The sequence below is a fragment of the Molothrus ater genome, chromosome 8, assembly GCF_012460135.2.
Source record: "Molothrus ater isolate BHLD 08-10-18 breed brown headed cowbird chromosome 8, BPBGC_Mater_1.1, whole genome shotgun sequence".
Lineage (NCBI taxonomy): Eukaryota > Metazoa > Chordata > Aves > Passeriformes > Icteridae > Molothrus > Molothrus ater.
The window spans coordinates 19,636,303-19,650,347 of record NC_050485.2 but is presented as its reverse complement, the minus strand read 5'-3'; the positions used below and the strand labels follow the sequence as shown (position 1 = coordinate 19,650,347).

The following is a 14,045-nucleotide window of genomic DNA, read 5'->3' as shown; positions in this document are numbered from 1 at the left end:
CTACACACACGTGACTGGAGCAGATGGGTCTATGAAACATCTATATGATTATTTTCATTATGTTGTACAGCTAACTAGATATATCATCAGAAAGATTGTAGGCCTTCATTTGAATCAGGGCTGATCATCCAAGAATAGAAGCATTGATAGAATCACCTAGGAGTGCATCCATGTAAGAAGAATTTCTGCTAATGAATAATCCTACATCAGCATGCATATTGTCTCCAGGTTAAATGTTAAAATTGCTGAGCTAGCACTGGCTATTAAGTGATTATAAACAAAGTGTTAATAGCAAGAGTAGATGTCACTTAAAAATCCTGTGAGTCATAAACTAGACATTTTCCCAGAAACAGGAATTCCAGATGCTGTCAGGACAGGCAGAACAGTACATTCTCGCCTAATTTGCAGGTGAAATAGAAAGAACAGATGTATTGATGGAGAAGAAAATACTAATCTTCACACAGTACAAAAGGACAACCAAACAGACACTTAAGAGTTTCTAGGTCAGTCTTCCAAAATTAATGCCATTCACTTTCAATTCTTTGTTTGCTGTATTTTTTCCTCAATTGGATATTTAATAAGGTGCATTAAGTTTCATCTTTTGTTTACAAGAAGTCACCGGCCCTGGTCCCAATAAAGACACGCTGAGAGTGGCCAGGCCATGTAATGTGAACCACAGGCACCAGAATCAACCAGCAGTTATGGGACTGCTCTGTTCCACAGTTCCACAGAACTGAGAAGCCAATCTGTACTATTCATGTTTAACACAGAGTGCAGAATTACATAAAAAGTGTACAAAGTAATGGGCATGCACAATTTCAGAAGAATCCCAGTCACACAAATAGATAATGTAAATTGTAATAGAAGTTTCAATAGCTACGCTCTTCTAGTTTTCCAATTCCACATTGGAAATAGTGATTAAAAGCATCTGGAGTTCTGAAGCGCTAATAGCTTGTGTGGCTCAGAGACAGAAAGATTCTAATATATAAATTTTCAAATTTAATAAGTTGTTAAAAAAATCACAAATTTAGCCTTTCAAAAAATTTACCATTAAGCAATGAGGCACAGCAAACATAGAAAGTAAATTACTGTCAAGCTGTATGATTACCTATTTCTTGCTATCCAAGAACATGCAATATAAACAATAAACAATAATTCTCAATCACTTCAAGTTGTTAGTGAGATTCACATGTGAAACTTGTTTATTTTGCTAATGGCTTCTAATGAGTTGATGGTTAGTGCCATAAAATATTCATGCTACTGTGAAAATGTGATGTTTGTACTATTTTAATGAGTGCTACACAGTCCCATGCATGGCATCAAATACAACTACAAAAAGTATATATTAAATTTCATACCCCTGTGTTTAATAGACTGAGAGCAGATATTGACGCAAGACTGCCAGAACTGTCATCCTAATAAGAAAAACAGAAGCAGAGCCTTAGTGAATAAATAAAGGAAAAGACCATTACAAAACAGCAATATGCAATCCAAAATTTAAATTCACATGTAGACTATTTATGTTTGAAAAAACATGGATGTGTCTGTTCCTCTTCCTTTTCCAGCCCTCAAAACAGACACATATTCAAAGACTTCCCACTTGTGCAAGGTCTGTACAGACATCGACTGGATTGTTCTTCTGGTTTAATTGATGTTTTATATTTTCAGTAATCAGCCCCTCAGCCCTAAGGGACATTTTTTCCATGGTGCTTCTCAGATGCATGACAAAGGCAGTCCCTGATACACCCTGTGTCTCCCCAGCACACACCACTCACAGACATTAGACTGACTTAACCACAGCCTTGGAAGGTACATGCTATTAAAAAGGAGAAACAAAACATTGTCCCCTGTCATGTTATCATTGGTATTTCTAAATTTAAAGCTCAAAAGTGGGCTATACCTCAGCCTTGCTGGTGAAAACAAGGATGTATTTGTAATGCTTTGAGGAACAGTCACTTCCATCATAAATAAGATTCTAAGCACCACTCAAGCAGCAAGGCAACCAGGTATAAAAGCAAGCCCAGCTACAGGAGACCCTGTACAACCACTCTGCAGCTCTGCACATTTCCAATCAAAAGTCAAAGTTGGTTTTATAATGGAAAGATAAGCCAAGCTAAAAGATGGGGTGTAGGGGGTGTGACAAACAAAGCCCACTGCTTTTAAGCCTTGAATTACAGTGCCTGGAAGAAGGAAAAGAAGGTTTTTATCATTAAACAGAACATAGCTGCAGTGTTCAGAATAAGAGAAACCATTTTAAAGGCTTTCTTCTCCCTGGCCATACTATTTTTCCTTTTCCATACTGAAGTACCATACTAGCCTTGGAAGGATAAGATTTATATTAAAACAAACCAACAAAAAACCCCCACAATCTCACACTTTAAATAAATGTCCATGAAAGACAGCAGATTTACCACCTGAACCTATCCTTTTGGAATTCAATACAGCCTGCCTAGATGATGATTTTGCTTCCTCAGCACCCCAAGCTCAGCAGCATGCCTTCTTAGCCTGCAAATGCTCAGTTCTTTGAGAAAAGAAAAAATCCTACAGATCATGCTTGGCTAAAGAAATTCAAAGGCCCACAAAGAGAGAATCCAGAAGACCAAAAATAAAATATAATGTCCCACCATATCAAAGTAAAATAAGTTCTATAATTTTTATTACCTCAATTTATATTATTTGTTTCCTCCAAATCCAGCAACTTTCAGAACAGAAATGAAAATACATATCTATGTATGCCCATGCTTTCTTTTTCAAGCCTTAGGAAGAGAACAGTTGCTTCAATACTCATTGTAGTTGTTGTTAAAGACTTTGCTTTTTAAAAAACAGCAATCAGAAGAATTCACATCAGCAGAGTCAATACTTCCACGTTATTTTCAAAACACTGATCCCATTCCTCCTTGTAAGGTACTCCCCTGAAGATGCATTTGTGCCACCAACATAGCACTGACATCGTAAGAAGTTCTCCTTAACAAGTCTGGCTTGTCAAAGCAACTTGGGACGTCCTGGCAGTAGGAGCTGAACTGTATTTTATGGCCTTTATGTAAAGCAAAAGAAAGCATCTGCCACTCTGAGGTCCTGCCAGTTTCACTACCATGTTACTGACAAGATAATCACTGAAGAAATCTAAAACACTGGGGAATGTCTATGGTTTACCTCTAGAACAGATGTTTTACTGACTACACATGTGATAATTGAATGATGTGGGACATTTCTTGAGAATCTGACGGGCTACAGCATCTAAGAAAAGAAAACCAAAGAAAACCATCCCAGCCTTCTCACTGCTTCTGGTAAGGCAAATTGTTATTCAGGTGTTACAGGTCAGACCCAATAGCCCCATTTATTATCAGTCCTTGTTTCAAGGCAGTTTGTTACCAATGTGTTTCTGCCCTGTATCTGGCAAACAGACAGAAGTACTGCCTTTCTTTTTTTCTCCAGTAGTAGTGCAAGGTGAGCCAATAACAATCTGCTTAAGAACCACTCCTGTAAAAAAGCATTCAACAACTTCTCTGAGACAGTCAGTCCTGGGTTTGCTTACAAACACACACAAACACATTTTATAAGCATTAAGAGCTTTGTGCACTTTTATACTCTAACAACCAAGACTGGAGGGAAGAGTTAATATTGCAAGCCAAAATGTTTGAATCACATGAAAACTGATTCAAACCACATCTGTTCCTCTGAAGAGAAGCCTCTGAAAACCCTTGTCTCTGGGAGACCACAGGAATTCTGCCGAATCAATGACTGCAATTTCTCCGTTAGATCTCAGACTGGGATAACAACATTGGAAAAATATTCAAGTGAAGACACTTTTTTAGCCCTCAGGTATTTCATTTTTCTAAATATTTCAGAGCCACCCTAACATATTTTCAGAGGTTAGATGTACAACAGTGACCCAGTCAAAGCTAGTAGTTAATGGACTGTCAAAGATTAAAACCTTCAATTTTGTACACAAGGTGACAGCTATTGGAAAAGATGGCTTCACTTCTGAACAAGCAGTCACTGCTAAAATCACTGCAAGCTTTTAATGGTGTGTCAGATTTAAGTAGAAAAGAAGCTTTTTTTTTCCACTTCATTTAAGGCTGCCACTGAGAGAAGCATTATTAAAACTGCTGATTAAGCAATTTTGGTCTACGTTTTGCTTGGTTTTTATATTGCAATGTGTAATTGCATATTTTGAGTTGACTTTAATTCAGGCATATTATGAAAAACCCACCATACTGCTTTAAACACATTAATAAATCGTATGCAAGCCTGCCTTAATAAAATAAGGTAAACTTAATTATTTGATATTCAGAAAAAATTTTTATCATAGATTAAAAGCACTTTTCTTTAACTGTAAGCACAAAAACTGAAATTGTGCTTGCATTTTTAAACAGAATCTGGACTTTGGTCAATACATTCCAAATTGTTATATATCAGCCCACAAGTCTGTTTCTGCTTTAAATGCTTCTGCATTAAAGTATTTCAACAGTCTAATTTAAAGCAGATTTCTGTACAGACTGCAAAGACTTTACCAAACTGATCATTAATGACAACATGCTTCTTATAATAGCTAGTTTTATTAGCTGCATTTCATGAAAAAAGGCACACTTCCTAAAACCATCAGATGCATTTGACATTTGCAGTCCTGGGGAGTTGTTTTCCCTTTTCAAAAAAAAAACCAGTGAAGGAAAGAAGCCCAGAGGAAGGAGAAGTCCAGCAAAAGAGTTGGCCTCAATCACATCCTGCTTGGGCAGCTCTAAATCCAAGGAGAGATGAGCGTGCCAGCAGCTGCGAGCGGGGAGCTGCAGCTGCCAAGAACTTCCAACCTCTGACCCAGTTTGAGGGAGCGCATCGCGCCCGAGGCGGCGCAGCTGCACGGACGGTGCCGCAAACCCCGCCGGCTGCCGTGCCACGGGAACATTCATCATCTTCCACACGGGCTAGGAGGCTTGCAAAGAAATTAGTTACAATCATGTTCATTAGGCAGTCTCTGAAGGCACAGCTGGCTGGCATGTCATCTGAAAAATGCCTATTGAACAGTAAATGAAACAGTATCCCCAATGAAGTTTCCAGATTTTCTTGGAGGTTATTCAAGATAATACAAGCAATACCTGACCTCTCTGGAGGTGAAGTTGCCATAGAGCAGTGTCTAGTTGATAGACAGTGACTGGAAGCCACAAGCATTCATTTAAATGTGATCAGCAATTTACTACATCATCCTTACCATAACAAAAAGAACAAAGGAGGCTTCCTTCAGCCAGGATGGAAAAGGGACACATAAGCCCCACCAGTCTTTTGGCTATACATCTACAATGATGCAATTTTTCTCAGTTTTACTAATAGGAAAGTACTTCATGCTTCATGATACTGCTATAAAACTTTTATGTAAGTATTATCCTTATCCAAAAGACTTCCTCCTCCTATTAATTGCAAAGTTTTTCCTGTTGTGAGTTAATTTTTCTTGCAACAGGGCTTCTTAAGATCTCATCTTTTACATGCAGGATGCTGACTCATTACTGAGTTTCCTTAATCAAGGGTTTATTTGCACCCTCCCAAAGCTGGCCACTGACATCAATAAAGTGAAACCATGATGGTGGTCCAAAAAATCCAACCATGAAAAATAATGTTCAGGAATGGCAAGATTTATTGCTAATAATAAATTACCATAAACTCCCTCACAGGCAGCTTTCCTATCTTCTTGTAGTCTTACACCTAAGGTTCATTTTAAAAAGCTGGCTAACAAGAAGTAACCATGGTTCTGGCCACAAAGAGCTAAAAAATTGGGGGGAAATGTGAGGCTTCTGTTTCAATCATATCTGATCCCTCCACTCTGATTTAGAAAGTCAAAGTGCAAGTTTGGAGAGATATTCCATGTAGGTTATGAAGTAACCTGACAGATTCACAGAATTCCATGTGAACAAAACACATTAAGCTTTGATCATACTTCTATCAACTTCTTGAAGGCCTTATATTGTTTTCACTCACATCTCCAGCCTAGTGAGGAATTAGTCTAGAGACTACAGTCCGCCATTTGAAGTGAAGATGCTATTCCCCACTGATCTTCAACAACCAACTGTGCCTACATTCATTCTAACCCATCACCAGCTTAACAAATTCCAACATTTTTTGAGAAAAGAAACCATCAGCTTTTCTTCAAAGGCATATGCACAAGGAGCTACACAATAAATTTTAAACACACGTGCAAGACATTTGACATATGCTAATTATGGAGACACTGGGGTCATTTCACAATTTAAAATCAAATTTCCTTAGGTATGTAGCTCTAACTGTGTGTAGAGCACACTGTCAAGCTGGTTCCCCCACTGATAACTGTATCTTTTAGATCATGAGGCTTTAGATAAAGACCATGAATGCTTTAGCCAAATAGAAAGCTAAAACTATTAGCTATGACTGGTACTTCACTCGAGATCATGTAAATCCAACAGTGACTCTAATCTGGAAAACATTATAGCACAAACCACATGACTAGGAGCAACTCAATCATGGCTAAAGATAATACATTGTTGTAATCATTTGCTTTTCTGACACTTTGAGGAGTTAAAAAACAGAAACACTACTGTTTAAAACAAACACCATCACTGAGAGAAAACAGAATAAGAAAGTAGGACTATTTCTTCAGATCATCATCTTCAACAGGTTGCCCAGGAAAGCTGTAGATGCCCCATCCCTGAAAGTGTTCAAAGTCAGGTTGGACAGGGCTTAGAGCAACCTGGTCTGCTGGAAGGTGACTGCCCATAGCAGGGAGAGCAGGACTCCCTTCCAACCCAAACAATTCTATTATAACTTGGTCTCCAGAACAAATATCTTCATTACTAGAAAACAGCAAGCAGGTGACAGGTAACACTGTGCAGATTCTCCATTTCTCAGAATAGAAGAGACATCTGGATTTTACCACAGCATTTTCAAGCACAAGGCCAACAGCATGCACCTGCAAGCAAAGCAAGAATCCTTGCCCTCTCCCACCCGAAGAGGAAAACCACTTAAATAAGAAAACTGTATTTGAAAACGTAGAAAAAGCATTCATTTTACTTCACACTACAAACCATAGAATAATTTGGGTTGGAAGGGATCTTCAAAGGTCACATAGTTTCAACCCATGGTCACAAGTCACATTGCATTAAAGTCCTTCAAAAAGATCCTCTAGTTTTTGACTTTGGTTGCTCCCAAAACGCCCTCTTTGCCACAAAGCCCCTTCTAGGAGATAACTGAACACTGCCTCATTCACAGCCATTTACACCTGCCAAACACATCAGCTTATTTGGAATTTAAGAAAGCAGACAGAGAGAGCAGCCCTCAAGAGATTCAAGTTACTGTTTTAACCAACACAGGGGACATTCACATTTCTTATGTCAATAAATCTTTCACCTTCAGGTTTGCACACTAACATTACGGTAACGATACGTTACCAATTGCTCCCCTTTGAACACTGATATTTTAGTATTATTTATCAAAGACAGATTCCACAGGAACAATTATATGGAAGTGCAACCTTGTGACAGAGGAAGGAAATCAGAGGTGTCTTTGTGAAGAATTCCAGTAGCTCAAAACCAAGTTTAATTTACAGTATTATTTTGCAACAAAGTATCTTCAGTGAGATTAAACCTTCAATTTAAAGAAGATTACACGTTTCAGAATTCTAAGCAATTTGTCACAGGTCACCTATATAGGAAGTCTTCCAGACAAGGATGGCAATAGAAAAATGAGTCCTATTGCAGCATACCATGTTAAATAAGACAAAATTTTATGGGAAATTAATGCAAGTTCTAATGTCTTGATAAAACCAGCTTAAGTGCTTTTTGAACATTTACCACCTTTTTGGAAGTACTTTTTATAAGTACTGAGATGTACTGAAGAATGTAATCATCAATGGAATCATCATCGCAAAATAATCATAAAACTCAAATTCCTTAGTAAAGGAATTACTTAAGTAAATTACTTAAGTAAAGCCCCAAAAGAATGTTCTCAGAGCAGCCTGTGGTCATATAACACCAACGTGGCTATAACAGCAGAGAAATGCAGTACCTATATCTTATTTTTACAATTTTCCTACCTTGAGTTGTGTGATGTTTACTCACCTGCTGAATAATTTTGGAATCTTTTGGAAGGTTTTCCCTGGGTGGGACTTTTCCAAACAACTTCCAACCAGGAGCGCTTTGGACAGGAGGTTTGAGTTCCTTTGTCCTTTTAGTGAAGAAGTTTCTGAAAAGAGAGAATGGATTTGTTTTGTTTGTTATAAGCATATAAACAAAGCATATTGTTCCTATTTACATTTCTTCAATTTCTCCACCAGTTCACTTGGGTGAACTGTAGAGATTTACTGCTCAGCAAATGCAAAATGCATTCTGCTTTCAAATAATTAATTTGAAGTGGAGCATCTTTCATTACTGGTGCTTTGATGCTAATATTTGTATTTAACACTCAACTTTACCTCTAAACCACTTTATCAGACCTTTTTTTAGTAATAGCAGGCACTTCCTTATATATAAACAGCACACCACAGATTCTCAAACTTTTATTTGGGGCTGGTTTTAAGTGTTTCTTCTTGATTTATTTGGAGAACAAAATTACTACAGCTGAAAAACACCCTGTAACTTAAAGAGATTTTTTTTAATGGTGAATTATTACTTCTACCAATCTTCATGGCTTCAACTTTCATAGCATGACTAGAAAACCAGGAAACAATCACACAGCTTCAGTTTGGCAGACAAGCTTTATCAGTGCCTAAAGCAATTACACCCAAAGAGGCAGATGACTGCATTGCTCTTACTTCTTAGAAAGCCACCATCACAAGACCGTGTTGGTGGCCACTTGTCAGATACTCAGCTATACTATTTGACTCCAATCACAAGTTCCCACAGAGCATGTTATGTACAAGTGCTTTAAAAATGAAAGAAGTGTATTTATTCTGAATACTGGAAGGTTACTTTCCAGAAACTCTTACCACAAAGGGATTAAAAGCTCAGTAGCTTGTAAGGTTATTTCTCAGGAAGCTTACCAGCTGACCTCAGAGAACAGAATAGAGGAGCACTTTTGGTGGAAGATGTTTTTGTAGTGTTAACTAGCTAACTTCACACTCTTCTTCTGAAAAGACATCCTCAGATTTATTCTTCACTTAATGTATTTGTTGTATTTTAAAATACAATTCCTTTTCAAATTGGAAGCAGTCATGTTTGTGCACAGCAAACAGTCTCCTAGCTTTGCCCAGATAAAAGGAGCATGCTTCAACAACCACAATCTGTCTGAAAAGTGTTCAGGGCTCTTAAATTCCAGGGCTGTCAGGGCTTCTAGCCAGACAGCATAGCTTTACAATTAGGAACTGTAGTGTTTGTAAGACATTGTATGGTCTTCATATACAAGCTATTTTTTTTGTTCCTAGAATGTTTTTTGTTATTTGGGAAACAAGCAAATGCCTGTCAAAAATCCCTTCAGTGCAAGTCTGTGTGAATGAACTCTACAGCCTGTGAGCTTGTGTGTAGTTGAGGGTCTAGCCACCAGCAAACAGCAAGCTGGAGAGATGGAGAAGTAGGTGCTGATAGAGCATGGAAGCCTCCCAAAAACTGTTAAACTCAAGACTGGTGGTCCCATGGAATCCAGAAAAAAAAAAGAAACGCAGAACACCAAGACTCTCTTCACTCCATTTGAGGCCACTGCCACTCACTACCATCATCAACAGCTTGACAAAAAAATTAAAAAAAAAAATTAAAAGACTGCATTCAAGAAAACAGCAATTGCTATAGGCAGGCAGGGAGTACAGGATTACACACACACCTGATTGACAAGAACACCATGAGACATTTTTGTGGAATGCCCACAAAAGAGAATAGAATCTGTTGGTGCCCCAGTACACTGTGCCACTTCTGTGGAGGTCTCCCAGATGTTGTTCCAACCAATTACTGGGAAAGCATGTTTGGAAATAACTGATTGCATGGTTTGAATAGTTGTTTGCCATTATTGAAATTGAGCCATTGCTACTAATAATAGTTTAATACAAATTGTTCTAGGAAGCATTGGTTGTGACCCACACATTCCACAACTCTGTCCCCATCAGAGAAATTTGTAATATCTTCATCCATCCCTGTGGAATCCAAGTTAGCTCAGAAGCTCCAAGACAGTGGTTTCTGATACACAGCCTGGAAAGGAGGAACAGTGAAAAAGACCAGCCATGGTACCCATGCCTTGAAAAAAACCATCCTCAGTCAATCCCAGAACTGAACACTATTAGTGAAATAAACAGATCCACTCTGTAAGACAAAAAAAGTGTGCTTACATAAATAACAAAGGCTCATTTCATAAGGGCACTTTTCACAGTGCTTTACATTGTCTTCAGGAGGGAAGGAGGAGCTGTCAAAGAATAAACAACAAAACAAGACAGAAGTTTTCTAAAGACTCTGCACTACCCCACAGCCTTGCCCTTAAATCTGCAACAGCTGTATTTGAACTTCATTAGAGCAGACTTTTTCCCCCAAAAGCAGGTATGCAGGTAGGTACATTCTGGAGCATCTTTCTTGATTTCACAGGTAGCAATAACCACCCAGTCTCTGTACACACTATGGAAAACCACCAGGGTTACTTGGCAGTTGAACTCCACTGCCTCTAGCATATGTAGAAGCTGAAAGATGCATTTAATATTGATGGCAATCTGTCATTGTATCAAAGCTGGTTCATTAACAACCAGGTAACTGGTTTTCCTTTTAAAATGAAAATAATGTGTAAACATACAGATTTTTTAAATTAATATTTCAATACAAAAAGATTTAGGCATGCTCATGGCTTTTACAAGATTTAATTTTTCAGGTTTTTTAAACAAATAAAACATCAAAACAAACATTCTTTAATGTAGTCTGGAAGGAATGAAGTTTAACTTTTATTGAGCACATATTTCAATGAAGTCTGTTTCTTGTGAAGGCTAAGAGCTAGTAAAACTTTGTATCCTGTCAGAATAAACTTCACACAGGAATTCTAATCAGAAAGAAATTAATGAGAGATTACAAATAAGCTTTGCTGAAGATGGAAGGACACTTCTTAATACATTGTTTAGGCAAAGAACAGTATCACATCTGAGGTGTTCTTGACAGCAGCAAAGCTTTACAAAAGCTGGGTTAAGGAACAGCATCTGTGAATGCTTACAAGTTGCATTCACTGAACTGCAGGAAGTGTACTAGATTTGATGTATTTGTTACTGCTTAGAATATTCATGATTCTCACTGATCCTGGGAAGAGTCAACTATTGAAATGGCTGAAAAGTCAATAGCATTTTGGTACAGAATCTCAAAATCCATTTGAAAACCTCAAAATTCATTAAAAGAGAGTCTGTGCTTTAGAACTGAACAATTCTTTCTGTTGCAAGGACCCATGGGATAGAAGTATTAAATTAGTTCATTGATTTAAGCTCTGCTTTACAAAAGCCCAGGGGAAAGCTGTAAGGTTTTTTCCCTGCTTCTTTTATATAACACATATTAACACCCTCAAATGACACTCCAAAATGTTTCAGTAGGTGCCTTGAAGAGCTCAAAAGCAAAATGAAGTGCCACAGAATGAGAAGTTATTGGCACAGACCAAGACATCTCTTGCTAACATGGTTTGGATTACACTAAACAAAAACCTGTGGGCTGTGAGCACACAACTGCAACAGCTGTAATGACAGCTAGGACTGGTGGTTTTCCCCCTTATTTTTAACTGTGTTGCTTCAACTATTCCTGCCTGTGCCCAGGATAGTTTGTGCAAATTTCACCATACTGGTGGTACAGCAATTCAAAAATGTTAGCAATTTCTACAGGTGACATTAACACTATGTTCTACTAACGAAATTGCTTGCTTCCATTCCTCTTTTGCTTTCGAAATCACTTTTTTTGTTGCTATTTAAGATTAATTAGTGCAGTCTAAATGCAATTAGAATTAAGTCTCAGAAGGGGATAGGTGGAACCTGATACTTTAGTGATTTTTTTAATTTACTTTGGGGTTTTGACTTGCCCTCCCCCCAAAAAAAATCTCAACACAAAAAACTTCTTTCTGATTTCAAGTAGCTACAGGTCAAGAGGACAACAGATTTCCAAGATTTAGAGGAACTTACTGGAAAATATGAGACAATTACTTCAACCTTGATCTTAAATTTTATCCAAAACTAGACTGTGCTGTATTTGCACAACAGCCACTCAAATAAAGCTGAAGTGCTTTGAACAGCAGCAGGTAGGAATGGCTCAGGGTAGCTCCATCTCCAGCACTCTGCCTCTAGGTATAACTGAGTGACCTCTGCACAACAACAGGAGTCTGACAAGAATCTTTTGTTTGACCAAAAATGTCAAACTAACCTCGTTTCAAGCTACACATCGTTTTGCTACAGCTCTTTCAACAAAGATAACATACATGGATCTTCCCTTTGTACAACTCCACTGTGTGCCACAAACAACAGGCTGGCAGCATTCTACTGCTTTGTGCATCCCAGCAACACCTTAAGCAGCTTTCCTTCCCAATCATTCACTCATTACAACTGCACATACAGGCTCAAGCTTCACCTATTCTGACACTTTCACCGATCTATAGACAGATTTCAGGTGTAGAGGAAGGCTGGAGTTACACCTTAGCCATTAGGATGGATATCAATATAAAGCATACTAACAATGAGACTACTCTTCTCTAATTTATTCATCTTGCACTACACAAAAATGGCAAAATTCAAGTGGTCTTAGAGGAGAGCATAAACCATGTTATAATCATCACTACTGTTATACATGAGGAAAGTATGCTTCCTTACAGTTCATTTTAATATAAAAATTAATTTAATTTGAAATGCTGCATTATGTTAGACAAAAAACCCCAAACAACACAAAACACACACACACAAAACCAACACAAACAAAAAACAGAAAAAACCAACCAACCAACCAACCAAAAAAAACCCCAAAAACCAAAACAAAACCACTAAACTATGGGCACCTTTGGCACACATATAGTGTGGCAACAAAAAAACATCTTTCCAAATAAAATAAACATAATTTAGGATTATTTTACTAATAAATCAATGTTGTGTTTATATCTCAATGCTGAAAGGTAAACTACTATTCTCTGATTTCTCATCCTTAACAAGATAACTTTGAGCTTGCTCAAAATGTTTACCCAATAATTTACAAAAAGAGACTTCAAGTTATACTAGCATAGTAAAAGTTACTTTTTTTAGATAAAAAAGCTAACTGTCAAAATATTTTCTGACTTTTACTTTACACACAACAATCTGGTTTACTGTCATCTTCCATCATCAATCATTTCTTCTCATTGCACCCATCTTTCAAGAGCTTTGATAACAGGGAATTGTTATGCTGAGAAAACAAGATTTGAAAGCCACGAGAACTGACAGAGGAAGTCTGAGGAAGGCTGATTAGATTTCCCTTTTGATTAAGCACCTAGTACCTGTTAGTAAACACTGCATAAGACAACTGCATCATTCTAAATCCAGGGAAGCAACACACAAACAGGAAGGAATCAGCATCCCATCAAGAATATCCTCACTCTATCATACATAGCTTTTCCTCACAGAATCACAAAGAAGAGAAATCCAGCATAGAAGTAATGCTACAAATGAGCACCAAGTTGGACAAAAAAACCTCAGTACATTTTCTCTGTGTTTTTAATATAGTTACAAAAATACAGTTAAAAGCCCTGAAGTTAAATTTCTCTGAAATAACATTAAAACTCTACTGATTCCAACAAAACCTCAGAGCATGTAAAAGGAATGCAGTAACAAAAGTCATTAAAAACTGTGTTTGTATTACAAAACAACTGATTTTGCATCCCCACAAAGAACAGAGTTCTGCTTGTACATGTCATCTGCTCTTGCTCCACCCCATGCTAATTTATTAATAAGCTTCACAGGCATACAAAATAGGTGTATGCTTAAAACTTGTCGAAATTTGAATTAGCTGAAAGATGAGCTGATAAGGAAATGACTTATTTACCCAACAATCTTTACCCAGAGAATTGTATTAGTAAGGAGTTAGAAGAGGCATGTTCCAGGAATTGCTATAGATACATTTTTACAGATGGAAAAC

The 14,045-nt window shown here is 37.6% G+C and overlaps 1 protein-coding gene across 2 annotated transcripts in view; it reads right to left on the bottom strand.

The window, feature by feature from the left end:
* The window catches only part of TBC1D12 (TBC1 domain family member 12), a 41,473-nt gene that overhangs the window by 16,167 nt on the left and 11,261 nt on the right, over positions 1-14,045 (bottom strand). Inside the window, exons 2-3 of one of the 2 annotated variants that reach the window (XM_036385299.2) lie at positions 8,079-8,202; positions 1,359-1,415 (exon numbers count right to left, since the gene is read on the bottom strand). In XM_036385299.2, coding sequence (XP_036241192.1) covers positions 1,359-1,415; positions 8,079-8,202 — 181 coding nt within the window. The remainder of the gene's footprint in view (positions 1-1,358; positions 1,416-8,078; positions 8,203-14,045) is intronic. The other variant, XM_036385300.2, reaches the window with a different exon arrangement.